This window comes from Carassius carassius, chromosome 5 (genome assembly GCF_963082965.1).
Source record: "Carassius carassius chromosome 5, fCarCar2.1, whole genome shotgun sequence".
Taxonomy (NCBI): domain Eukaryota; kingdom Metazoa; phylum Chordata; class Actinopteri; order Cypriniformes; family Cyprinidae; genus Carassius; species Carassius carassius.
The window spans coordinates 34,630,366-34,656,514 of NC_081759.1; the positions used below are offsets into that span (position 1 = coordinate 34,630,366).

General features: G+C 37.2%; 3 protein-coding genes across 3 annotated transcripts; 2 read left to right on the forward strand and 1 right to left on the reverse strand.

The window, feature by feature from the left end:
* The first annotated feature begins 1,303 nt into the window (after positions 1–1,303).
* Positions 1,304–4,576, forward strand: LOC132141394 (VIP36-like protein). Its single transcript, XM_059550858.1, has 8 exons — positions 1,304–1,542; positions 2,161–2,279; positions 2,416–2,533; positions 2,642–2,724; positions 2,891–3,052; positions 3,251–3,365; positions 3,725–3,844; positions 3,957–4,576. The coding sequence occupies exons 1-8, from the start codon at positions 1,338–1,340 to the stop codon at positions 4,097–4,099; spliced, it is 1,065 nt and encodes a 354-aa protein (XP_059406841.1). The 5' UTR covers positions 1,304–1,337; the 3' UTR covers positions 4,100–4,576.
* Positions 4,577–9,510: 4,934 nt separating this feature from the next.
* LOC132141395 (leukocyte surface antigen CD53-like) lies at positions 9,511–13,067 on the forward strand. The gene is made up of 8 exons (XM_059550859.1): positions 9,511–9,669; positions 11,048–11,117; positions 11,233–11,421; positions 11,536–11,610; positions 11,687–11,791; positions 11,997–12,095; positions 12,236–12,319; positions 12,871–13,067. Exons 2-8 carry the CDS (start codon positions 11,061–11,063, stop codon positions 12,937–12,939), a joined length of 678 nt encoding a protein of 225 aa, XP_059406842.1. The 5' UTR covers positions 9,511–9,669; positions 11,048–11,060; the 3' UTR covers positions 12,940–13,067.
* A 2,541-nt stretch (positions 13,068–15,608) lies between these two features.
* Positions 15,609–25,875, reverse strand: araf (A-Raf proto-oncogene, serine/threonine kinase). Its single transcript, XM_059550860.1, has 16 exons — positions 25,823–25,875; positions 24,317–24,515; positions 24,056–24,159; positions 23,858–23,960; positions 22,773–22,927; positions 22,596–22,694; positions 22,366–22,507; positions 21,912–21,936; positions 21,564–21,691; positions 21,273–21,475; positions 19,819–19,995; positions 18,801–18,847; positions 18,361–18,479; positions 18,090–18,221; positions 17,787–17,921; positions 15,609–16,610 (listed from the first exon to the last, which is right to left on the reverse strand). The coding sequence occupies exons 2-16, from the start codon at positions 24,422–24,424 to the stop codon at positions 16,470–16,472; spliced, it is 1,818 nt and encodes a 605-aa protein (XP_059406843.1). The 5' UTR covers positions 24,425–24,515; positions 25,823–25,875; the 3' UTR covers positions 15,609–16,469.
* Positions 25,876–26,149: the final 274 nt, after the last annotated feature.

Below are 26,149 nucleotides of genomic sequence, written 5' to 3' on the forward strand. Positions count from 1 at the left end.
ATGAACATGTTTCCTTCTGATTATAGTCTAAAGAGCCCATCAAACTCAAGGCCACACTTTATTTCAGCATGCTGTCTGCTAGCACAGTCAGTGCGACCTGCCACTGTATACAGTTACAGGTCGGACTCAACAAGGAAACCTAATAACTTCATGTACACCCACCAAAATGGGCCAGACATCATATTCTGAAACAGCTGAAGGAACTGCTGGGCTTAAATGCAGGTCTATGAACCTCCTCACATGCTGCCACCAGGTTTTTTGTTGTTGTTGTTGTTGTTGAAAAGGCATTCCCTCCTTTAAATTACACAGTGCTGCTTTAAATCTGTGTAGATTTGTGACACGGGAAGAATGTGCGCTTAAGAAATCTACAAGTAGGGAGGTTTTGTGTGCAGAGTGTATAACTAATAATCGAAGGTGTCATAAAAAATCTGTAACTCAAAATACAAGAGGTGTGAGCAAGTAATTCCAGTCCTCTAGTGACCTCTAGTGGAGAGTAAATTAAACTGCAGACAGTTTGAAATGCAATCCATCTTGTAGAAAGGGGCATTTGACATTTCGTAATAATAAAAAAAACCATTTGGATAATTCATTATATATAGAGATTGTTCTAGTTTACTTCCGAAGCAAGAAGAGCACGTTTAATCAATCGCTTATCGAGTCTTTAGGCACTTCTTTTAGTAGGCTAACTTCAATGAATGGGCATGGACTGTTCACAATTAAAATTCTGCCACAAGAACTTTATATTTCTGCTTTGTACGGATCGATTTCACCCTAAGCAGCCTATGCAATTAAAGCTATCTGCTCACCAGACGAATATGCACAGAAATTAACTTAGGCTATGTTAATGTATGTTGATTTAAAATAACTAGGTCAGAATCCTCTTAATTTTCTCAAAATATCATCGCATTTGTGCAATATTAAAAGAAAACACACACAATAAAGACAAAAACTACTGGAGCCCCTTTTGAAGTAAAAAAGTATGAGCTTGGAATTCAGTTTATTTGAATAGCAAACATTTCTTATCTGCCAAACAAACACAGCCTAGGGATATGACAATTTGCATAATAGTGTAGATAGGTAAATTTAATATAAACATCTGGATTTACGTTTTGATTTAGAACTCAGATTTAAAATAGCATTTTAAATAACCTTTTAGCATTATATTTTCTCAGGATTCACTTACTTTATTGGCACACATACTCGCCAAACGTATTGCATGGAAAACCGTGATTGGTCGAAAAAATGATTGACAATATTGTAAACCACTTATTGCAGCGCAAGAATGAAAATAGACGAATAGCGGCAAGGGGCGGGCATTTTGAAGTGAGCGAGGAAAAATGGCGGCCATCGTGATGAAGTTGAACGGGATTATTTCCACAACAGTAATGAATTTACCGTACAGTCTGCCAAATAAAATAAGATTATCTACGTTATTATTATTCATACTCGCTTTTACGAGCTATAGCTCAGGCGAAAACACATATGAAGATAATGCTTACGAATTTCTCAAGCGAGAGTATTCGCTGAGTAAGCCATACCAAGGTAAGCGTCCATTCCTGTTCCCTCTGTGACGTTAAACCGGTGCCCTGCCGAAAGTTACACCGGGTTAAAGTCAATTAATGTTACTTAAATACTTGAGTGAGACCACAGGCAACCGCTGTGTCCTTTATTTATTTTGGTATTGTTTGTTGCCATTTTCTCGCTTTAGTGACAGTGGCAGTTTTATTACTGCAGTGATTTAAGTCCACAGGGCGGAAGTACAGGACCGTACAGTTATAGATATTTCGGTTTATATGCTTTATTAAACAATATGGACTCTTTGTATTTATTACAATAACATTTATATCTATTCATTTAGCAGAGGCTTTTATCCAAAACGACTTAACAATTTAGGAGTACAACTAGTGTACCGTTCATCATAAAGAGGCAAATAAACACAGGAAGTGCTCATTATATAAAGTTCAGTTCAGATTAGTACAAACTAGACAAGGATTAAGAAAAGAGAAAGCAAAGTTTTTTTGTTTTTTTTAAATTGGGATGCAGTCAAATGTTGATGGAAGAGATGTGTATTGCAACTTTTATTTATACCAGCTTTTATATTTAACTGTCCATTGTATGCATATTATATATTTAGTGTGAAATGTTGATGTGTGTACACAGGACTAGGTTCCTCCAGCTCCTCACACTGGGAGTTCATGGGAAACACCATGATCATGCCCGAACACATCCGGCTGACACCAGACTTGCAGAGCAGACAAGGAGCTGTATGGAGTCGTATTGTGAGTCTGACAAGAAAACCTGAAACCCCACCAATTAGACAAAACTATTAATCAGCACCCTTTTAGACTAAGAGGTTCTTGAGCTAATGGGTTATAGTCAGGCTTGTTCATCAGTGTGTTTGTGTTGTGTGTGCAGCCCTGTTACCTCAGGGACTGGGAACTCCGATTACAATTTAAGATCCATGGTGAGAGCAAGAAGAACCTGAATGGGGATGGCCTTGCGATATGGCTTACCAAAGAGCGAATGCAAAATGGTACGGGATCATCACCAATATTACAAATCTTCAAAATATTGATACTCTGTGATATGACTATGATGCAGTTTTTTTATATATATATATTCTGGGTTTTTTTTCCTCTAGGTGAAGTGTTTGGAAACGCAAACTTTTTTACAGGTCTGGGTGTTTTTGTTGACACTTATCCCAATGATGACAAGCAGCATGAGGTATATTAAATTTAAAATTTATGCATTTAGCAGATGCTTTTATCCAAAGAAACTTACAGTGCATTCAGACTATCAATTTTTACCTATATATATATAATAATTTATTTATTTTTACCTGTTAAAAACAATAATAATCTAACCTGTTTAATTACTGTCTTTCGTTCAGAGAACATTTCCTTTTATCTCTGCGATGGTCGGTAATGGGAGTGTTGCATATGATCATGACCGTGATGGACGGCCTACTGATCTTGGTGGCTGTGCTGCTCACGTTCGTAATGTTGAATATGACACATTCCTCCTGATCAGATACATGAAGAACAGACTCACAGTAAGAAACATCTTTACAATCTGTTATTCTTAGTTCAGTCAAAAACATACATACATACATACACTGCTAAACCAGTCTTTCATACTGCTAAGGGAGAGGTTAAATTTGCTTACACTTCTGATGATTGAGATTAAGATTGTTTAGATGGATGTTGGAAAGCAGCCTTTAGTTCTGTATGCACCTTCATCTGTTGTTCAGGTGATGACAGATATCGAGGGGAAGCAAGAGTGGAAGGACTGTCTGGATATCCCTGGAGTGAGGCTCCCACAAGGTTACTACTTTGGCGCTTCATCGGCCACTGGAGATTTATCAGGTTTGGACCAGTGTCACTCCATTCTAGTCCACCAGATATTCAGATCTTATGCAAATGGATTTTATGTGTCATACTCATTTTGGGCCAATCCGAAAATTTCCATAGAATTAATGTTACACTAATTACAAAACATAAACTAAGTTAAAAGGGCCAGTAAACCCATCACTGCTAGTAAACTTAACTAAATAACACAAAATAAATGTAAAATCATTTTGTAGTTGCCTTGAATCGGAAACATAGTGGTTTGCATTCTTTAGATGTAATTAGATTTTTTATAACGATAGGAATTACAAGCATTTTATTTACTTGTAATTTTTTTAATTAATTTTTTATTAATTTTTTGCATGTTTTTTTTCTAGATAACCATGACCTGATCTCCTTCAAGCTGTATGAGCTCACAGTGGAGCGGAGTCCTGAAGAGGAAGAGGACCAGCAGGAGATCACGTTGCCTAGTGTAGACTACCGAGTGGACCCTAATGGTAATACTGTAGTAACAATAAGTTTACAGCACCTTTTCTTTTCAGTATATGATATTTCACAGATAAGCCCAAATATTCGTATCTTACAGCATCTTATGTTTTCTTGACACAGTTCTTGTGGAGGATGAAGGAAGGAGCATCATCACCACCTTCTTTCTCTTCATTGTTTCAGTCGTTGTGCTGGTTGTAGTGGTTGTGGTTATTCTCTTTTTATATAATCACTATAAAGAGAACCGCCGCAAACGCTTCTACTGAACAAATCGAAGAGCAAGTGACGGGAAGGAAATGGGACAAGAGATCTAACATAAATGTGACTGGCATTTTTGCAATGAGCCACTTCTGGTCCTCACCACTGCCCCAAACAGGAAGGACCTAAAGGCCAACGCTGAACTAAAAAGCCATACCTGACCTCTCCAAGTGAAAAGCAACCACCTCAATCATGATTATGATTTCAAAAAAACTATTCAAGGGTATTTGAATGGGTGTGCTTCTGTTTTTGAAGGTCTCTTCAGATTTTTGTGCGTTTGCTGTATTTTTATACCAGTTACACTGACCTTGGCCTTGACCTTTCAATCCAGAGGCAGCACTGAGAACTATGTGTGACCACATGTACAGAGAGAGACACAATAGTTTAACAAACTATTGTATTCTCAGGTTGTCTACTGTAATCCCAAAAGCCCTTGTTTTTTTTTCAATTGGACTGAAATGAATTAAAAGAAAATACGAACATCACCCTGACCTTGACCTCCATCTTTCACGATCATCTCATCAGCTGTCAGCAGTCACTTTTTAACTTATGTCAAACTGATTAAACTTGATTTTCATAAGTAATGCTGCCCAACTGTACTGTCTGTTATAAACACACAGTAACAACCATCAATGTGAACGTGAAGAATGTTTTTCCCAAATGTCTGTTTTGTAATATTCCATATGATGTCTTTTGTTATATGTGATCCTGTTTTATGTATCAAAAGCTGCACTGAACTGCTTAACCAGACGTAGCTTATCTGGAGTTACTTTAGTTTGTTGTGATTTAACCACTTTATCTAATAGTTCCTGTTAAACCTTTATATTTCATGTTTTCATGGCCTTATTTGCATACTTTGTTTAATAATTTTAATGATGGTGACTATTCCTGTATCTTAAAATCTTCCGGAAAGAGGCAGAGATGAAAAGCTGGTTCAGCAGTTTGACAGTTCCTGATTTTTCCAATAATTGCACTATTGCAAAGATATGCAAGGGGTTTTGCTTTTGTCTATGTTCCAGTCTTTCCTATCACTTCTAGTCACTGTTCTTTACAGTTGTGCAGCTGTCCATTGTTTTATACTGGGAGAGATAACATTGCTGCTCTCATCGGCTCAGTGATTGAGCAAGCTGCTGTAACAAACTGATATTTTCATGGTTGTCACCAACATGTTGAATGTCAAGAAGTCTAAATTAAACATTACATTTAAAGTTCCATCTTATAACTGGATGTTTTGTGTTGTTTTCTATATCAAGTTTTTAGTATTCAATTCAAGTTTATTTGTAAAGCGCTTTTTACGATACAAATCATTGCAAAGCAACCTTACAGAAAAATACGTTTCTACAGTATTTAGTAGTAGCTTATAAGTGGTGACTTTCAGTTTATGTGCATTTGACAGGAATTTTCCGAAAAATTAATACAAGAAATAGTCAGCCAGACGATGAACACTATTAACAGCAATTATTATGTGATTGCATACTAAGTAGCAATATTTGTTAGTTCTGTATGTTGATTCAGGGTTAGCATCATCTGAGGTCCTCTGAGGGGTCAGCATCTTCTCTTCTCAGGAGTTCTGGATCCAGACTGGAGCTTGTGTAAATCCTAGTTACCACGGGATGCAAATCCCATGGCAAAATAGAGACATAATTAGTGTAGGTGCTGTTCCAACAATGTAAAATTAATAAGTTTAACCCAGGCTAAAGAATAAGAATGTGCATTTGTTCAGAAACAACTGCAGTCACAAATTATGAGATGCATTATTCGAATGCTTGGTGAAAGAGTTGTGTTTTTAATCTAGGTTTAAACCGAGAGAGTGTGTCTGAACCCCGAACATTATCAGGAAGGCTATTCCAGAGTTTGGGAGCCAAATGCGAAAAAGCTCTACCTCCTTTAGTGGACTTTGCTATATTAGGAAAAGTCCATTGTTTTGTGACCTTAGGGAGCGTGATGGATTGTAGCGTGGTATAAGGCTAGTTAGGTACGCAGGAGCTAAACCATTTAGGGCCTTATAAGTAAGTAATGATAATTTGTAACTGATACGGAATTTAATTGGTAGCCAGTGCAGAGACTGTAAAATTGGGGTAATATGATCATATTTTCTTGACCTGGTAAGGACTCTAGCCGCTGCATTTTGGACTACCTGTAGCTTGTTTATTGAAGATGCTGGACAACCATCTAGAAGTGCGTTACAATAGTCCAGTCTAGAGGTCATGAATGCATGAACTAGCTTTCCTGCATCAGAAACAGGTAGCATATTTCATAGCTTGGCAATGTTTCTAAGATGGAAAAATGTTGTTTTAGTAACATGGGAAATATGGTTTTCAAAAGACAAGTTGCTGTCTAATATAACACCCAGATTTCTGACTGTAGAGGAAGTAACAGTACATCCGTCTAGTTGCAAACTGTAGTCTACTAAATTCTGTGTACTGTTTTTTGGTCCAATAAGTAATATCTCTGTCTTATCTGAAATTAATAGGAGAAAATTATTGGTCATCCAATCTTTTACATTTTTAACACAGTCTGTTAGCTTAGATAATTTAGAAGTTTCATCTGGTCTCCTTGAGATATATAGTTGAGTACCATCAGCATAACAGTGGAAACTAATCCCGTATTTTCTAATAATATTACTAATTATAAGGGGCAACATGTATATTGAAAAGAGAAGAGGACCTAGGAGAGATCCTTGTGGCAGACAGGTAGGACCTAAGAGCCTGCCCTTGAATACCTGTATAGTATGATTGAAGATAAAATGTTAGGAATAATAAATTATTTTACAATTAGCTTCATCTTCATAGCATTTACAACCCATAATTATTTGTATACACATAAAAATTGTGACAACTGATAATAGTCTAAACTAAAACTACACCGAGTTATAGGAACTTACATTTTAAGCTGATCACTCAAAAAAATAAACAATAATAATTTACTACTTTGAACATAACTGAGAGATGGCACTGAAACCAATGAAACTTATCTTTTGCATACTTTACAAACAACTAATGAATTACTTTCAGCAACATTAGTGCAATATTAGTTTATCTGGTCAGTGTCGTGCATAACTTGATTTGTAGCCACCCACAACCTAACCACATGCTCTACTCTTCAGCACAATGGTAACCACAAAAAACTTGCAACATAACAGAAACTCTTTTAGGAGAGCTGAAACACATTTTCAGATCAATTTTTCTCCTGTGTTATCTCCATCCATCACACCACTATTTATTTATTTTATTGGTTGGAAAGAATGTTATAGTGCATCACCTTCAAGTCAAGCAAAGTGTGATTAAATTGCAGCCCAAGCTTCTTTATTTTAGGATGGTGTTCTCTGGTCGGTGTTTTCATATACAAAGATCTAAATAATATGATTTACCTAAATAAGACATCATACCCTTTCTCCAGCATACTTGGTTCAAGTACATTGTAATCTATAACTCTATAACCTGATTATGGTGTGTAGATAATTTTTGCAATGTTTTTACATCAAACATCCTGTGTTTGGTACTTGATAATCGTTTCACAGTTCTCAGGGTTGTCACCTAAAACTGAGAGGTTGAATGAAATTTCAGACTACTTTTTTTTTTCCTCATCAGGCATTTCCCTTTATCCAGTTTCTATGCATTTACTGTTTGTCCCTGTCCCTGCTTACCAGTAAAAAAAAAGGAAGCATGCAAATTACTAAAAATAAAAAATAGCTGACACAATGAAACACAATGAGCAGTGTTGGGAAGGGTAATTTGGAAATGCAATAGGTATTTAAAATGTAATAAGTAGTGTAACTATTTCAGTTGCTTTATTAAAGAAATGTAACTGATTATATTTCATTACTTTTTGATTGCTTTTCTACAATACCTATGTTTTCAGTTGTTAAGTATTTAATTTTAAACCAGGGAAGGTTAACCTTCCAATAGTACTCAACACTACAACCCCAATTCCAGAAAAGTTGGGACATTTTGTAAAATGCAATAAAATCAAGAATCTGTTCAATTTCTTTCACTTTTAGTTAACGAACTTAAGTGTATTTTGTAAATATAAACAAATTTAGATTTTGATGGACTACAAAAAAGTTGGTGCAGAGAGAAAAAGTTAAAGAATATATAAATGTAACATTTTGAAACAGTTCCTGGTAAGCAAGTGTCAAGATATCATGTTTGGGTATAAAAAGAGCATCATGACATATCACTTTGTGCCAAATTTCATGAGAGCTGTCAAACAAATCTATAGCCTAATTTCTCAATGCAAATTGCAAAGAATTTAGGTATTTCACCAACTACCTTACATAATATTGTGAATAGATTCAGGGAATTCAGAGAAATCTAAGTACATGTAAGGCGAGGCAGAAAACCTTAGGTGAATGTGTGTGACCTTTGAATCCTGAGCTCTCATAAGCCCTCAGCCCTCAGCGCATAATAAACCATCATACTGCGGTGTGAAATATAGCCACATAGGCTATAGTTTGGAAAACCACTGTTATTTACCATTGTGCGCTGCATCAATAAATGCAACTTGAATCTCTGTTACTCTGGGAGAGAGCTACATCAATTCTATGTAGGGATATGCTGGGTCAAAAAGACATTTTACATTACTATTATAATAATAATAGATTATGCATAATTACATGCAACATACAAACACCGTCTTAAGAATCACTTACTTTTGTTTTCATGTCAGTGCTTTTAATGAGAAGACAGTTTACCAAGAAATTTGGGTGACTGGTGAAAAATGTTTAACTAAATAACTTAGCACAGGCGCTTCCTGTCACTAAAGAGTGTAAACACAAACACATGTGACCCTGGACCAAAAAAACATTCATAAGTAGCACGGGTATATTTATAGCAGTAACCAACCACGTATGGGTCAAAATGATTTTCGATTTTTCTTTTATGCCAAAAATCATTTGGATATTAAGTAAAGATCCTGTTCCATGAAGATATTTTATAAATTTCCTGCTGTAAATATATCAAAACTTAATTATTAATATGCATTGCTAAGAACTTTATTTGGACGACTTTAAAGGTGATTTTCTCAATATTTTTTTTTTTTTTTTACTTTCAGATGATGTATAAATCCCAATTTCAAAAAATGTACCTTTCTAACTGGTGTTGTAGTCCAGGGTCACATATGTGCTGGTCCATTATATTGAATATACAATTGCACCTTTACTATCTGTGCAAAATATATGCATTGGTGTTAAGATATTGCTAGTAAATTGTTACATTTATTTCTGATGCACATTTTATTTGTGATCATGTGTGGGTTTTAGTATGAAGTATTGCAACAGGTGTGCACAAAACTAGAACAGACTAAGTTGCTTCTCTGTAACAGATGTATTTTGGGCATGCATAAGAACCATGTGGTATTATGACGGTGAATCACACTTTTTTCATAGCGCCTCTTTCTGTATTTGCGTCATTGGTCTTCTTAAACACAACTTGCACTGTCTGTTAGACACTGAGACATTCACAAAGGAAGTAAGATGATGCACTCCCACTGCCAGTGACAGATTTTATGAACAACACGATCACATAGGGCGAGTTCAACTGTCTTAATTGAGGATTATTCTTTACAGAGTAAATTAAAGGTAAGATTATACAATTTTCTTGACTTTTATGTTCATTCTAATTTGAGTAAGTGATACTTTTGTTAATGTACTCACATTGTTGCTTACTAAAAAGAGGGTCTTTTTAATAATGTCTTTTATAACATAGACATGTTTTCATAAAATGTCCATGTTTCATGTCATTTTACATTTTTATTTATCTTAATCTGTGTCTGTTTACACCAAGTAGTGTTGGAAAAGTCAATTGCTGTTTGTTCTGGTAAAGGAAGTTGCACAGGAAACACACGACAACCCGTCAAATTCTACACGGGGCTCCATTTAGCAGTTTCATGTGTTAGATTGCCACCTTAAGTTTTCTGACTGAGTCAGTAATCTTTAAATTGTGGATGCAAGCAGTTTGGGAAATAACACAAGGTCTTAATGTGAGATAGGGCTGTCAAAAAGTAATTCGAATTTTGAATATTCGTTGAATTTAAAATAAAATTCCACATTCGAATGCAAAAATGTTGCATACGAATTTTAGGTGTGCCTTAAGGAGGCTCGCCCCAGGTATACTTCAAATTCCGTGTTCTGTTCTGTCTTGCCCCCAGCAGTGTCGCACAGCTTTCAAAAGGCGGACGAGCTCGACACACAGTACCACTTCTGTCCCATCATTCACCTCGTGCGTTCGCTGTTGTACGCGCACCGCCCGCGCGGTCTGAAAAATTGCCTACACAGGGACGGGGTGCGCGCCGCTCGATGATGAAAATGACATTATGCAGACGGTGCGTGGACGCGGACGACCGAAGTGTATTTGGCCTTTATCAGTGGCCCACGAGATGCGATGACAATTGCTAGTGTTCCCATCGCTGCTGCGATGTTCTTTCAAAATATTGCGGAAAAAAAACATATTTTCTAGTGGGGCATCTTCTATAATCATTGCACTCGCGTCTTGCACAAGAGCCATGTAAAATTAATGTAGGTTCAACTTTGTAAAAAACATCTCGAGACTTTATGGTGGGTTTTTCCCAATCCCAATGCCTCTCATGTTTTTAACTGCAAAATGTACTCTGTGAGATTGGCTTTCCGCCGTTTGTATTAAATCATGAATGCATACATGATGCTGTTTTGTTTATGGTTGTTTAAGCAACTTAATTATAATTGGTTTATAAACATTAATTTAAATATTATTCTCTTAAAAGTCATGTATTCCAATGCTTTGAATAAATGTGCATTAGTAATATTTTGCTTGATGCGCACTCTTGTGGCCTCAGGGGAGAAGCCAAAAGCTTTTCTTCACCCTAACTGAAATAATGCATTTAAAATTCTAATTTAGTTTTTTAGCCATTTTGACAGCCCTAATGTTAGATAACAGTTAGATAACAGTAACATCAGCTCAGTGTGTTTGATAACTTTGCAGAACGCAGTGGAAGATGTCGTGCCTGAAGTGCCTTAAGTACACCATGTGTGTGGTGAACTTCATCTTTTTTGTATGTATCCTTTCTCAGAATGTCTCATCATGATAACTGAAAAACTGTTCATCTCAGGTCATTCTAAACTCTGGGTTTGACCCGCTCTCTTGTTTGGTTGAAATTACCATTACAGGTCTGTGGGGCTACTGTCTTTGGATTGGGCATCTATTTGATGACATTCTCCAGGTTCTCTTCCCTACTCCCCAGTCTTCAGGCTGTAAACATCGCAAACTCGCTTTTCATCATTGGGATCATTATCACCTGTGTCTCCTTCTTGGGCTTTCTTGGAGCCCTGAAGGAAAATCGTTGCCTGCTTATATCTGTGAGTCTCAATCAGAACATTGTTAGCATCCATCATCACTTATACTTGCATATTCACTGTTGTCCACTAAGGCTGATGATACACTCAGTATCTCTTTTTTTTTTCTTGGTTTAGTTCTTCATACTGTTGTTCCTTCTAATGTTGGCTGAGCTGGCTGCTGCCTGCCTTTTGCTGCTGTTCGAGAATCAGGTAAGAAACTGAATTTGAGTATGGAAGCAGAGTCCATGCGAGGACAAATTGATCAGACTGTGCTTTTTACTCACAGATTGGGGCTTTCATTGAAAAAGATCTTAAGCAAGGTTTAGAGAAATCCAAAGAGAGCAGAGGCAATAGAACAGCTGAAGATGACTGGGACAAAGTACAAAAAACTGTAAGTGCCTATTTATGAGTGGTGCTTAGTGTTGTACACGAGTCCTGGGAAGAACAACTCATTTTCTTGAGAAAAGTCAGCTTACTCATAACACTTAGGCATCAAAATATTATGCTGTTTCTTTTTTTCTTTACAGGCACACATTTGTTCTTAATAAATAAAAAAATATAAAAAATCAATTACAGCTTTTCTTATAAATCAACAGTTGCACTGCTGTGGAATCAGTAACCATACAGAATGGGGGAGCAATGTGCCGGAGTCATGCAAAACTCATAATAATGAAAATGAAAGTTATTGGCAGAAGGTAATACTACACTTATTTCCATCTCTATATTAGCTATATAGCAAAACTATAATAATGTAACAGATATCTGGCAATGCACATCAAATATACACATCCGTGCAGCTGATTCAATCTTATATCACATGTATTGTCTCATTCAGGGTTGTTACACAATCCTGAAGAATGCATTTGAAGGAAACCTCTTGAACACAGGGATTGGTGTCATTGTTGTCTGCGTTATTGAGGTATGAGTTTCCATACGAGGCTTTATGTCTTGTCATAAAAAATTGAGAAATATTTAAACTGAGATTTCTACATCATCTGAAAGCTGAATAAATAATATTACCATTGATGTATGGTTTGTTAGGATAGGAGAATATTTGGCTGAGATACAACTATTGGCATATCTGGAATCTGAGGGTGCAATCTAAATACTATGAAAATAGTATCTAAATACTGAGAAAATCTCCTTTAAATATGTCCAAATGATGTTCTTAGCAAAAATCAAGTTTTAATATATTTACAGTAGGAAATGTACAAAATATCTTCATGGAACATGATTCTTACTTAAGATCCAAATGATTTTTGGCATAAAAGAAAATTTATGAAATTAAATCCTAATGTATTTTTGGCTGTTGCCCCACATAAAAGATTAAAAAAGATTCAATTAGTCTCATTTATAGGACATCAGTTTTGTTTAGCAGCTACTTTTACACTTCATGCAGATCACTAGCGTAATATGATAATTAATGGTATTTTTTATTAACGTGACTAAACATGATCTCTCCTCTTGCAGGTCTTGGGTATGTGTTTCTCAATGACCCTGTTCTGCCACATAAGTCGAAGCGGGTTAGGATACAAATGACCAAACTCAATGTTTCCATTTTCACAGTTTGTGTTTTTAATAACTATTGCCCTACAAATACCCAAAGACAGCCAGTAAAAGATGAGATGGCTTGCACGGATGCTTGGTTCTTGGTTCTATGTATATGGTATGTGTCCTCCTCTAAGAAACAGTGGTAGAAACTCCATAATTATTTTAACTGCATTATTGTTATTATTATTTTGCATGTATGAATTGGTATAAATAACTAGTTAAAAAAACCTTTGCCTTTGGCCATCACAGCTTAAAAGGAAACATTCTAGGGGGTTTTAGACACTGAATTCACCCACTTTCATCTGAATGTCAAGTTATAAAGTGTGACGTGTAAGAGAGATTTTCCATGATGAATCATCTTTACACAAAAATGTAATGGTATATTAAACTGTATAAAAGTAATGATTCTTTCATGTCATAGACTTATTTTTGACCTATGTTCCTATAATTTACTTATGTAGACTATATTTGAACAATGCAAAGCACTTATTTCTGATCACTTCCTTTTCTGACTAGCTGTAGCAGTGACAAAACCATGTGATTTTCCACAATGTGCACAGGGTGTAAACCACACATGCGTATTTAAAACTATTTACACCATTTGTAATGCACGTTGTTTTTGTCCCTTTCTTTTCTCTGCAAACTGATACGAATTAAAACTTAAAGAGAATGAAATGGTTTTCTCTTCTTTTTGAAACATTAAGGCAAATAGCAGCATTATGCTTGTGGTTGATAGAGGCAGTGCCACCAATTGCAAATCAACACTTCCTTTAGTTTCATGGTCATGATGGTGGCTTGAAATGACGCTTTCGGTTATGCCATTGCATTTAAAGTTAATGAAAGATGAAATATATGTTGTCAACAGCATTGAAAAAAAAATGTAATGAAACCAAACATCAGAATTCAACAGTTTTATTTTAGGACAAAATCCTGTCTCCACAATATTTAAGACCCAAAATAACTATAAAATACTAAATGTTTTAAAATAATTTTGTTCTTTTTGAACCATCGCACAAAAAATAGAAACAAATACAATTTAAAGTAATCTTAAAAAAAAGAAAAAGAAAAAAGTAACTGTACACGGCAGAATAAACCATTTTTTCCAAACACCTCTTAAGACATCTTCAACTATACACACATTATTGCAGTTCACCTAAAATATGCTAAACTAATCTTTTTAAACAAAATTGATCTTTCACTATATTTTCTGTTCTTCTGGCTTGTATACCAATCTAGTTTCACCTTTTTGCATTCATGCCCTTGTGCAAAAGCAGAAACTGAATCTCATATACCAATTTATCTTATTTTGGGCTTAAAAGAAACTATAAAAGTGTGAACAAATGAGGTGCTTGCAAAGATACAAGAGGAAAAAAAGTCCTTGTTCCTCATGTATCCAGAGGGACGTTGAAGTCATTAAGGCAATGCTCCAAATATCCAAAGTTGGAAGAAGTAGTTACTGTATTTAATGATCTAGGACCAGATATGGTTTCTCATACAATAAGTAAGGCTGAAATTTGGTGGAAAAAGCAGTTCCTAAACCAAAGTCTAATTCTATAGAAGATTCTGGGCTGTTGTTTTAAAGACACATAATTCAATTATAGCTTAAATTGCATCACAAATCTCATTAGGACTAGCTGTGCATCCAAACCTATACAAAAATAAACTGATAGTCTTGCTTTCTCAACCGTTACGAATAAAGAAGAGCATATAGTGCCATCTAGAAATGCTTGATAACGCAATTACCTCCTTTTGTACTGCGCAATATTATTACCACTGGTTTCTTAGGAAAATCCTACACTTGGAGTACCACATCATCATTCTACAAAAATCCAGAAGTACTTCAGCTCTGTTAATAACAGAGGAAGTGCGTAATCAAGCAGAAAAATATAAAGATAGCCAAGTTTGTCTGAAACTACAACATATTGATTTCCATTAGCCAATGAAGGGATGTGAAACCATCTTTCATGAACAAGAGACATAGAATCGCCTAGTGCATCTTCCATAGGCATTGTATTTGGAATGAGTGCAGCTCAACGAGGGACCCAGCCCCATTCGAATATTGCTAGATAAGAACCAAAGCTCTGCCTTTAGTACAATTGTCAGTTGTGAATCAATAAGTTACATATATTAAGACTCCATTAAAAGGACAGATATCACATAAGGCCCCATCATTTTAGGTTTCAGTCAGTCCTATTGAAACCATCTGAATGGGAGGAAAAGTAACTTTAAATATTGCTATGTTAGCACGACTGTATTGCAAAAGACATGCTTTAGAGTGTATGGTGTAAACTGAACTAACTGAAAGAAGAATACAGCATCCAGAAGCACTCCTTAACCCCATGCTGCCACAAATTTGATCTAAAGGAATTGCTGCGAATTGTACATCCTTCCTGGTCTTATCAGAGCCCTAAGAGATTTGCAACAAGCGACCGGTTATCACCACCACATGCAAACGCAATGCATTAGTTCACAAGTTAGACTGGGATGAAGTGTCAGTACTAGTTCACCAGTCTTGCTTATGGTCATCATGTGCCATTTTAGTTTACTTTGTGAATTCTTACTCCGTTTTAAAACGAACAAATCAATCTTGTTTTAATCCAGAAAGCCAAATGTACTCAATTCAAAGCAACAAAAGAAAAATGTATTTTTTTTTCCGACCCAATCACTTCAGGAAGTGCCCCACTGCTTTGTGCCATTTTCTTGAGACTTCATTAAGCTAAACAATTTAAAGCTCACCAACGGAAAAAGAGAAAGCACAAAAGGTAGAGCCCAAATCATTTTTTTTTTTTTTTAAATATCGCAAATGCACAGCATAATTATTAAGGGCACAAAGATCCAACCAAATCTGACACCAATATTTTACACTTAAAAAAAATATAACGGAATTAAAAAAAGATGCCAAAACAGCAATGGGCGTATGATCATGTTTATGATCATAAACTGAGTGCGAACCAATCTGTGAGCAGAAAGTCTCTGTGACTGATGTAGAAGAATGGACTCATCAACATTGTGCTATCATTGGCCAATGATTTTCAACCAAGGAGAACAGGTAAAGAAAAAAAAAAAGAAAATCTCCATGCTAAATGGCTTGTTCTAAAGTAAAACGCTACTTTCATCTTAAAGTAAAAGAGGTAACGTGTAAACAAACCAAAACACATTTTGAAATATACCTCAGAAAAGGAGGTCATTAAGATTGTGCCGATACATTACTGATATGATGCTTGGATTTGGAAATCCATTAAGTGTAGTAAGAGAGCACGGTTTATTTCCTGCTTCTGTTTTAGAAAGCAGCTGGTCCAGAAAGAATCTGACATTCTCTACAGGCAACTTTAGGGAGGAGCAGCTGGAATGGAAAAGAGGAGGGAGGGAGCATGAACAAGTAGATAATGTTATGTGTTTGACTATATGTGTGACCGATGAAGTAATTAGGGTGCTCTCTGTGGAATAATGAGAGGAACTCAATGCTGGGAATGATCCTGCACAGCATCTGGGAGAGAAGCGGATCGTCTCCGGCAGTCTCACAGAGGCATGAGGCGTGTGGTGTGAAGGAGAAGCGGGTTCAGGTCCTCGGCGTGTACAGCACGGTGTAAAGAGGGCTCAGAGGCACTCCGCTCAATTTTTGGCAACAGATCCTGGACCTGCTCGATGCCCACCAAGATCTGAAAAACAGCAGAGATGAAACACGAGGCTATCACTAGGGCTATAATGGTTGTCAGCTGCCACCATCGGTAATGCACGTGAGGTCACGCACTCTATAGCAAGCATAATACAAGTGTAATAACAGTTATAGTTGCAAATTGTTTTATTTAGACTATAAGTCTATGGTAATTCACAGATGACATCAAACACCATACACAGCATTTCCTTTAAATTGGTAGGTTTGAGCGCAGGAAGGAAAACAGTTTATGCATTCAGCAAATTAATTTTGTGTTGGGCGATGGACCTTGTTGGGAATGTGCCACTTGCTTGGCGGCTGAACCATGAACACCGTCACGTGGCAACTGGTTTTGTCTGTCTAGTGTCTACATAGGACATTTGTACTGTGTCAGTACCTCATAAATAGGACGAGGCAGTATACTGTGGGGATTTGTCATGCCGTGTTGTGCTGCATCCAGTGTAGCATCACTAATTATAATGAGCATTTTGTTGCCATGCCCTGCTTGCATCCGTTAGACAGGGTGTATTTAACTTTCTTATTTAGGCTACTTCCTTGTTAACTGTATTATTTCTTTGATACTTATTTGAGTGTTTTGCAGGCTGCATCTTCACTGACGGAAACACTAAAATAAACACAAGCAGATGAGTTAAACTGGGTGTGTTAGATGAGTGTTGGGCTGATTTCAGAGACATGCTTACATATATGTTATATATAATATTTATATATTACATGCATGCACAGTTTTAAGGCAGATTTAATGGACTTTTTGGTAACTTCATGACTTCGACCACGACTCTGCATGCACTTAGTTTATTTCGTGGTTTGATATGAAATGATACGGCAAAATTCCTTTGTGCAAGGAACATAAGAGCATGCGCTGCGAACTCAGTACCGTTTCAGCGCTCGCTTGACTCAAGTCTGCCGCTGAAGTGAAGCATGCATCTGAAACGTCTCCCAGTCTCAGTCATTTTGCGACTGAATAAATTAACTTCTTGTCAAGAGAAAAAGTGACAGAGGCAGTAGTTGTGAGTGGGGTGGCCAACCCCCACCTCTGCATTAACTATTTTTAACGCATTAAACTGAAATAAACAGTCCATTACCACCATCACAGCCCTAGCTATCACTTAATCTGACATAATTGCACTGGAAAGCGGAGAAAGGTTCTAGTCATATTTACCTGTGGGAAGAGGGGCCGTTCATCACGTTTGAATTTCAGACAGTCGATGATGAGCCTCTTCATTGATTTAGGGCAGTTACTGTATAATTTACTGAGGTCTGGAGACAAGAAGCCACGACCCACCATAAAAATAATCTACAGGAAGAGAACAACCACAAATCATAGTTAACTTTTGTGCTACAGGAAAGAAAGTCATACAGTCATAATGAGGGTGAGTAAATGATGATAGTTATTTTGGGCTTCATTCAAAACTATATAAAGCTTGAACAGAACAATCTATCAGAGTGGTGGCAAATAGCTGACCTGATCGCGGTTGTTGATATTCGTATAAGGCAAAGTCCCAGACATCAGTTCATAGAGCACCACTCCATATCCGTATACATCTGACTGGAAGGTGTATGGGTTAGTGTCTTGCATTCTGATCACCTCAGGGGCCTGAAAAACAACCGCAGAGTTAAACAAGCTGTACTTCTCAACAATAAATTCCGGATTAAACTACTTCACTTGAGTGGTAAGCTACTAAGTATTAGATTCATTGATGAATGAGGTATTGAGCTGGGTGATGACAACTCACCATCCACAGGATGGAGCCACTGGGCTGTTCGACCTGCTGAGAGCCACTCCAGCGAGACTTGACTGTGGCCAGCCCAAAGTCACCGATCTTTACCGTCCAGCCTTCGTGGAGGAAGATGTCTGACACATGAGCTCAGGAGGATTATCATGCAGAACAAAGAATGACTACAATATCACTACAGAGAATGCATTAGCACTATTATTCCAGTAAACCAACAACCTTAGCCTTCCATCTCATGCCAGTAATTAAGGGAAATCAGACAATTATTTATTAATTATTTACAAGCATTAAGACCAAAAGCGGCTTGGCAATTTACCAGTATAATAAGATGCAACCATGATGCCATCTACTGGCAGCAAATGGGTTCAATCTGATCTATCCTGCAACAGATATCTCACAGTACAGACAAAAGCACTGCTAATCCATTATAGAAAGGATACTATTAGATTTCAAGTCCCGATGAATGATATTCTTGGCATGAAGATAACTGTAAAGAAAAGATAAATAGCAAATTATGTACAAAATTGAGATTTTCTACACTTCATCTACACTCTATAAATCCAAGCATTACTACTAGACAATACAATCATATAACACTGATGGATTTAAGACGACGTGCTAATTTCCCATACGAGTGTGCCCTGAGGATGAGGAACTTTTATGAAGTTACAGGTGTTCTTTGTCATCACAAATCCAAATTACAAACAGCATTCCACTATTACTTATTCAGGGTGCACTGATCATATTTAACCACACTAGCTGATAATATAATTATGATATATTACTGGTTGACCTGAGTGTGTGGGGGGGCTGATAAAATCTGTAAGGAAATTATGCCTTTTGAAAAACACATTACTGTTGAAAAATTTTGGGTTGGTAGGATGCTTTCTAAACAAGTCTCTTATGTTCAGCGAGGCTGCTCTTATTACAGTATTACACTTTTTAGTTCTAGTTTTAGTTTCTAGTTCTAGTTTTTGAATATGTTGTAAAAAAGCATTTATTTTAGTGATGGTAAAGCTGAATTTTCAGCAGCCATTATACCAGTCTTCGGTGTCACATGATGCTTCAGAATCCTTCTAATATGCTGATTTATTATTATTATCAATGTTGTACACCAGAGGTTTTCAGCTCTGGTCCTCGAGGTCCATTCTTCTGCAGAGTTTAGTTCCAGCCCTAATCAAACACACCTGAACAAGTGACTCAACATCTTCAGGATCACTAAAAGGTAACAGGCAGGTGAATTTGATCAAGATTAAAGTTAAACTCTACTTGGACCTTGATGGCTAGAGTTGTGATTCCCTGTGGTAAACAGTGGTGCTAATGTTACAAATGTTTCACTGTCACTTTTGATCAATCAAATGCATCCTTGCTGATTAAAAGTTATTTTCTTACGCCAAACCTTTTAACAGTAGTGTACATTAAATGGCACAGCATATAGCAAGAAAAAAGAAAACTCACTCCATGCCCTGTGCAGTCTGGCGAGCGACATCGATACGGCGCATGGTGTCAAACTTGGTCTCAGTAACATGCAAGTGGCGGTAGAGGCTGCTGCCTTCACACCACTGCGTGATAATGGCAAAATTAGGCTTCGTCATGAAGCCCATGAACAGCAGAATGTTGACATGGCGTGTTTTTCTGAGGAGCAAAAGTCTCAAATTAGTCATACTGAACAGAAGATCTGAACTGGAGATTAGCCGATTGTAGCAGCAGATGACATTACTAATGCAGTCAAGCCATGGGCGTAGGTTTGGTCTCAGCTTTGGTGGGGACACCCCCATACCCCAACCCCCCCCCCTTGATTTCCTTTTTTATTTCAGACTGTTGGCAATACAGAATATTACAATACAGAAGTGAATCTACTTCATCTCATTATATTGTATCCTGACCCCGATATACCATCCTGTATACTGTCCCTAAAGAGCTAGTATAACTGTATAATCTCAAAAATGCACTCTCAAAAGAAAAAAAAAAGAAAAACACCTGAGACTGTGTAATGCTGAACAACCAAACGTTTTATTAACAAAGATAATTATGTACATTAGTATTTACACTAACAAAAAATACTCTGCAACAAGGAAACAAATCTTAATAAATATAATAACCTTTTTCTATTATAAACACTATTTACCCTCCAGTACACTCATGTTTATGTTGACTGCAAGATTCTAAGTTAAGGTAACGTTACAGGCTTATTGACATTCAGTTACTTGCTAACGTAGCATTCTATCATCCTGGGTAACACATACTATCACCAGTTAATACTATTTTCCACAGTAGAATCTTCATTTGAAAGCCTAGTCAGTCAATACTGCTAGTTTATTTATGTGGCTAGCTAGTTATTTTGCCTACTTACACTCTGACTCTGCTTTATGAAAAAGCTTCTTATGTCCCCTTTTTTTTTCTTGGGTGGCATCTCCAAATTACAAAAAGGGGCAAAAAAAACGGAATATTAAAATGTTTTTACTCTGGCCTTTGTATGTGGCAGAGAGACAGCCCTGGTAACTTACCGTCGGCGTCGTCAACATGCGCGCGCGCGTGCACACACACACACACACACACACACACACCACCACCACCCGCATGCTGCTAGTGCAAGCACAAAAGTAGTCCCGGCCCGCGCGTGTAGCCTGTCAGATATCCCGCCGCCAATCAAATTACGGCGTTTCTTGTACTGTCGTCGTCCTGGCCATTAGAATCGATCCAAATAGCAGTGCAAAGATCCAAATAGCAGTACAAATGAGCTTGCTAAATATTGGTGGGGACAAATTTGTAATCTCAAAATATTGATAGGGACTAGTACCTAGCGTCCCCCCCTAAACCTATGCCCATGAGTCAAGCAACATTAATGAGAACCACTGTTACACTTTTCTTCGGCAGACTTTGTAGATAGGATCGTGCAGATGATGACTCACCGTAAAACCTGCATCTCATTTTTAAAGGCCTGGAGCTGCTCCGGTGTGGGCTCTGTCACTTTAAGAATCTTGATAGCCACGTCTCCATGCCACTTGCCTTTAAAGACGGTCCCAAAAGAACCCGCTCCAATCCTCTTCAACATGGTCACCTCTCTTGAGTGCACCTCCCAGTAGTAACTGGAGTCTCTGTAACCTCCCCGGTGCTAAACACACACACAAAAATTGATTTTTAAAAAATTTTTTAATTGGGTTGCGTCTTCTGGGCTTCCTATTAAAATAAGACACACTCACCACTTTCTTTTTATCATCTGATGAGGACTGTTTTCGTTCCTTGGGCTCAGAAGGGGATTTGGGGGGTCTTTTTCCTGGTGAACCTTGGTGGGGAGGGCTAGTGGAAGGCTTTGGAGAGGACTCTTGCCCTGTGGACAACATAAGAATGTGAAGGCCAGTTCACACACGGAGATATTTGAGTCATTGTAATCAGAGATGGTTAAGTAACAAAAATATGTAGTGTAATGTGGGTGTGTAAAAAAAAAAATATATATATATATATATATATATATACACATTATAGACAGGTAGTCAAAGTGGAAAAAAATGAGAGGAAAAAACTAAGAAAAACCAACCAACAACACTCACCCATTGTGCTGATTTTTAATGACTCCTGAATGAGAATGGGGAAAAAAATGAATAAATACATGCGATGGAGGCATGCAGAACCTCCACTGTCATATTCCATGAAGTTACATATCTTGACATTTGATATCTAGCAAGGCTAATACTCTAGTACAGGGGCAGTTCACCCAAAAAATGCATTTTAATTTCAAATCTGCACAACTTCCTTTCTTCCGTTTAACACAAATACAGAAGTGTAGCAAACTTTTTAAATGCTGATTTTCTGGTTTCAGATATTGACAGCCATTTTCACTGTACGGAAAATATCAGTGTGAAAACTCTAACATAACCTTTTGGGTTCGACAGAAGAAAGAAAATTTGGAAGCAAAGAGGGTGAATTCTTTTATTTGTGGGTGAACTGTTCTTGGGAACAAAAAAAAATGAGAAAACGTATGTGGACTTGATGGAGGTCTCTAACCTCCATGAGGCCAGCAGCGCCAGGGTCCAGCGTGCTGACCATGTGGACGTTGGGGGTTGAGGTGGAGCGATGCCTCTGGAGAGACTGACCGTCCTCTCCTCGCATGATCAAACGGAAGGATGGGGTAGACAGCAGTTCCTCTCTACAAGGGGTAAAACATGTCAGCTAGTGTTACATTTCCCCTAGGGGATGAACAGGTACATCTATTTATAGGTGAAGTTAGAGAGTACCCAGGAGAATCTGAAGTTAAGGGAATGTCGCTTTGTGATATAGAATTGGTGGCCGGATATATCAATATCGAAGGGCAGTCTTCTGTATTAGGAACACACCTGAGAGAACAGAACACCAGTTGAGTTACAAAAATGAGGACAATCACACATAAACAGACAATTGCATTCAGAGCATACCGTTTTGTCATTGTGTCCATATCCACACACACTGTAGGGACTTTACTGCTGCAGTGCTGGTGAAATTTATACCCACACGTCTGACACCTGAAGCCGTTGAACAAGAACTTGTGGCAGAAGTCACAGTAAGCTAATTTAAAGAATGTTTTACGTACCTGTGAAAACAAGATTGTGCCATTTAAGTGTGATGCTGATTTGGTGACTTGCAAGTTAATGCTGATTTGTTCATGTTATTGATATAGAAGACCATTCAAAATCTGAGGTCGGTATGGTTTTTTAAATACCTTTCCTCAGAGTGGTTTAATTAAACTGATCGAAAAATGACAGTAAAGAAATATATGCTACTCTTTCACAGTTTCTATTCATCTAAAAATCCTAAAAAAAAAGATGCATCACGGTGTCCACAAAAATATCAAGCAGCAGAACTGTTTTTAATATTGATAAATCTTGCTCAGCATATTAGAAGACTGAAGAAATGGCTGCTAAGAATTCAGATTTGCCTTCAGAGTAAATAACATTAAAAAAAGTAATTTTAAATCATAATAATATTTCAGAATGGTACCGTTTTTAATCAAATAAATTCAGCATTTTTTATTAAAAGAAAAAATGCAATAAATGAGCGTAATGTTAACCTCAAACTTGAAATTAGCTAAAAATTTTAATCTATTAGAATGTTAGAGCTGTGGTGCAAAATAAAATATATACATAAAAGAATAAGCAAACAATGTATTAATATTAACCAAGATTCATAACTGCTGTGGAATGTTGTTCATTTTAACTTCATCATAACTAGTGTAAGGGCTACCAATTTAATTTAAGCACCAGCAGTTCAAATTTAAACCAAAAGTCCCAGAATTGCTGGACTAAGCTCAGAGCATGAGCTGTGTTAATGTAATCTTCACTTACTCGTCATAATCATTCCACATACACATCCAAATAATTTGCTGCAAATAATTTCCAGTACATCAGTACCAACCCTCCCCCATCTAACCCCCCCCCCTCCCCTCCACAAAAAAAAACTATGAGGGCCTAAAAATGAGAACCTAGCTCTGCTGACTCCTAATCTGTTGTGCAAGTACACTTACAAAGTTGTGCATGGTAAGAGGAACATCATCCAGCACTTCTACCAGAAGCTCTTCCCCTACGAGAGGTGTTATGTCAGTGTCCCATTCTGTAAGTCTCTTCCGGCTGGCCAAAAGAAGAACAAAGTCAAAACAAATGAGTATAAACTTACTAAGGAGAGATTTCGCCATTTTAAGAGCCAAATTCTTAGGCACACCTACCCTTCAAGAAGGCGAAAGACAGCACAGCAATCCTGGCTTAGGCCTCTGACTTTCAGGGCTTTATCTAGACTGTCATAGACCGTTTGCCCAGACCGAACATTTACCTGAACACATGGTCACACCATGCTATCAATATATGATCACAAACACACAACCTCCGATTACAAATATATGGATACACAGGTTATATTAGTGGTTCCAAATGTTTGTTAACAGCAATAAAGGGCATTTTAAATAAATCAGACTCCAGTGAACCCTCACCACCGTCCGCTGCTTGTTGGGGAGGTAGACACGAATGGTGCCCCCACCTCGGGGTGTGTCATCCGGGCTGTTTTCCCCCGAGGAGGAACAGGAGGAGGTGTTGGACATGGTGTCTCCAAAGGGGCAGTGAGGGACTGACAGCACTGACACTCAAGAGTTACACACCAGGGCAAAGCAGGAAGGAGCCCTCATCTGGAGCCTGGGATGGAAAACAATTTATATATATTTATATATAGGTGTGGTCATTTGAAATTACACTCTATTGAGAAAAAGCACACAAACTGATAACTCAGAACCACATATCAGTGGAGCTTGTAAGTGCGTAAATAAATACTAGTTTCTACACTGGTCTTTTAGTGTATTAAAACCAATATGAAACAGATGTAGAAGGAAATGCCTCAAATAAAGATATCCGATGGCGTTCAAACTCCTTTCAACATTTTAGTCTATAATTATAGACTATATTTTAAGTCTTAAGGCTATCAAACTCTGAAATGAAGCCATTTAATCCAGACACGTAGGAACAAGTACTTCGGATTGAACGTTTTATGATATTTAATGCAGTATACAGTCTTTGCAACCTTAAACCACAAGTATTGTGCACACTGGAAACCACTGCAGTTGCACCATCATGCAAAACATCACTGGTGTTGTATATGAGCAGTATATGAGCATGTAATAACCAAATACTGATCTTACATCCCGCAATATAATTACTAATATATATTAAACATTTACTACCTTGTAGTATATATAAATATACAATAGCATAAATGTATACACACACATCTAAAACTGCAAATATATACACAGACTCAAAGTATATAGATTTCAGAAACATCCACGACCTCGTTTTATGTATGTACATTATTATTATTATTATTATATCTGAAAAAAAAAAATCTAATTTCTAAACCAGTCCTCTGTGATCAATCCTTGATCAAAAGCGCTTAGAAAGGCAAAATAACACAAACACACCATACTATATCTGCAGTATAAACGCAGGACAGAGAATTATAAAGATGTTTTACACAAACACCTCCCCTCCTGAAAGTGTAACCACAGAAATGTGTATCAGCCTGCAATGAAAATGACTGGCTGGGTTTAGCTAAGAGTGATGTGTCTGATCATTTGCTCTGCTCTTTTACTGTATAACAGGCCATGCACTCCTAGCTTGTTCAATTTATCAAGAAATTACTCAATATTGTGACTTAAGCATAAAAGCATATTAGCTCAATATAGATCCTTAAGTCCTGTCAGGTGCCGTTTTCGAGCTGAAGGAGGGAATGCTGTTTTCATAAGGCGGAAAGCGATTAGACGACTAGCTGCTAGCTAGCTAGTATTGCTAATGCTGTCTAAAAGTTGAAAAACTAGTATTAATCTGAATTTCGCATCCGCTGCGGTATAAATTGACGCGATTTACACCTGCGAGAAGTATTTCTACAAACTACGCAGCCTGTTCGCGAGACCCACTTAGCAGTTTTTTGCTTCAGAGTAAATACTCACCTGAGACAGCCATCTTGAATTCTCTGTCTCAAGTCGGATCAGCAAAGAATTTCAGGGAAAGCGGAACAGCGAAAGCTCGCGCCCTGATTGGTCGAGATTTGTGAATCGAGCCACTGATTGGTCGTCTATTGTGGTACTTTGCAGCAAGGGAATGAGAAAGGGGCGTGTGCTGCGGGTAACGAACGTGATATTTTTCCAAGCAACTTTACACAGCTGCTACTTACATTCTGAACATACTTTTCAAAGTGTTAAAAAAATTAAATAAATTTGTAAATCAACAATTAAAAAAATAAATTAAAAAAGAGTGTAAGATCAAACAAAACAGTT

What these genes read in the sequence shown, in the direction of transcription:
- araf (XM_059550860.1), bottom strand. Translation starts at nt 24,424, where the DNA reads ATGTCCAACACCTCCTCCTGTTCCTCCTCGGGGGAAAACAGCCCGGAT. An exon ending in CTCTTACCATGCACAACTTT is followed by an intron (nt 22,928 to 23,857) that starts GTAAGTGTACTT and finishes TTGTTTTCACAG; the next exon opens with GTACGTAAAACATTCTTTAA. An exon ending in CAGATGATAAAAAGAAAGTG is followed by an intron (nt 21,476 to 21,563) that starts GTGAGTGTGTCT and finishes GTGTGTGTTTAG; the next exon opens with CACCGGGGAGGTTACAGAGA.
- LOC132141395 (XM_059550859.1), top strand. Translation starts at nt 11,061, where the DNA reads ATGTCGTGCCTGAAGTGCCTTAAGTACACCATGTGTGTGGTGAACTTC. An exon ending in TGGTGAACTTCATCTTTTTT is followed by an intron (nt 11,118 to 11,232) that starts GTATGTATCCTT and finishes TTACCATTACAG; the next exon opens with GTCTGTGGGGCTACTGTCTT. An exon ending in ATGAAAGTTATTGGCAGAAG is followed by an intron (nt 12,096 to 12,235) that starts GTAATACTACAC and finishes TGTCTCATTCAG; the next exon opens with GGTTGTTACACAATCCTGAA.
- LOC132141394 (XM_059550858.1), top strand. Translation starts at nt 1,338, where the DNA reads ATGGCGGCCATCGTGATGAAGTTGAACGGGATTATTTCCACAACAGTA. An exon ending in GAGCTGTATGGAGTCGTATT is followed by an intron (nt 2,280 to 2,415) that starts GTGAGTCTGACA and finishes TTGTGTGTGCAG; the next exon opens with CCCTGTTACCTCAGGGACTG. An exon ending in GGCCACTGGAGATTTATCAG is followed by an intron (nt 3,366 to 3,724) that starts GTTTGGACCAGT and finishes TTTTTTTTCTAG; the next exon opens with ATAACCATGACCTGATCTCC.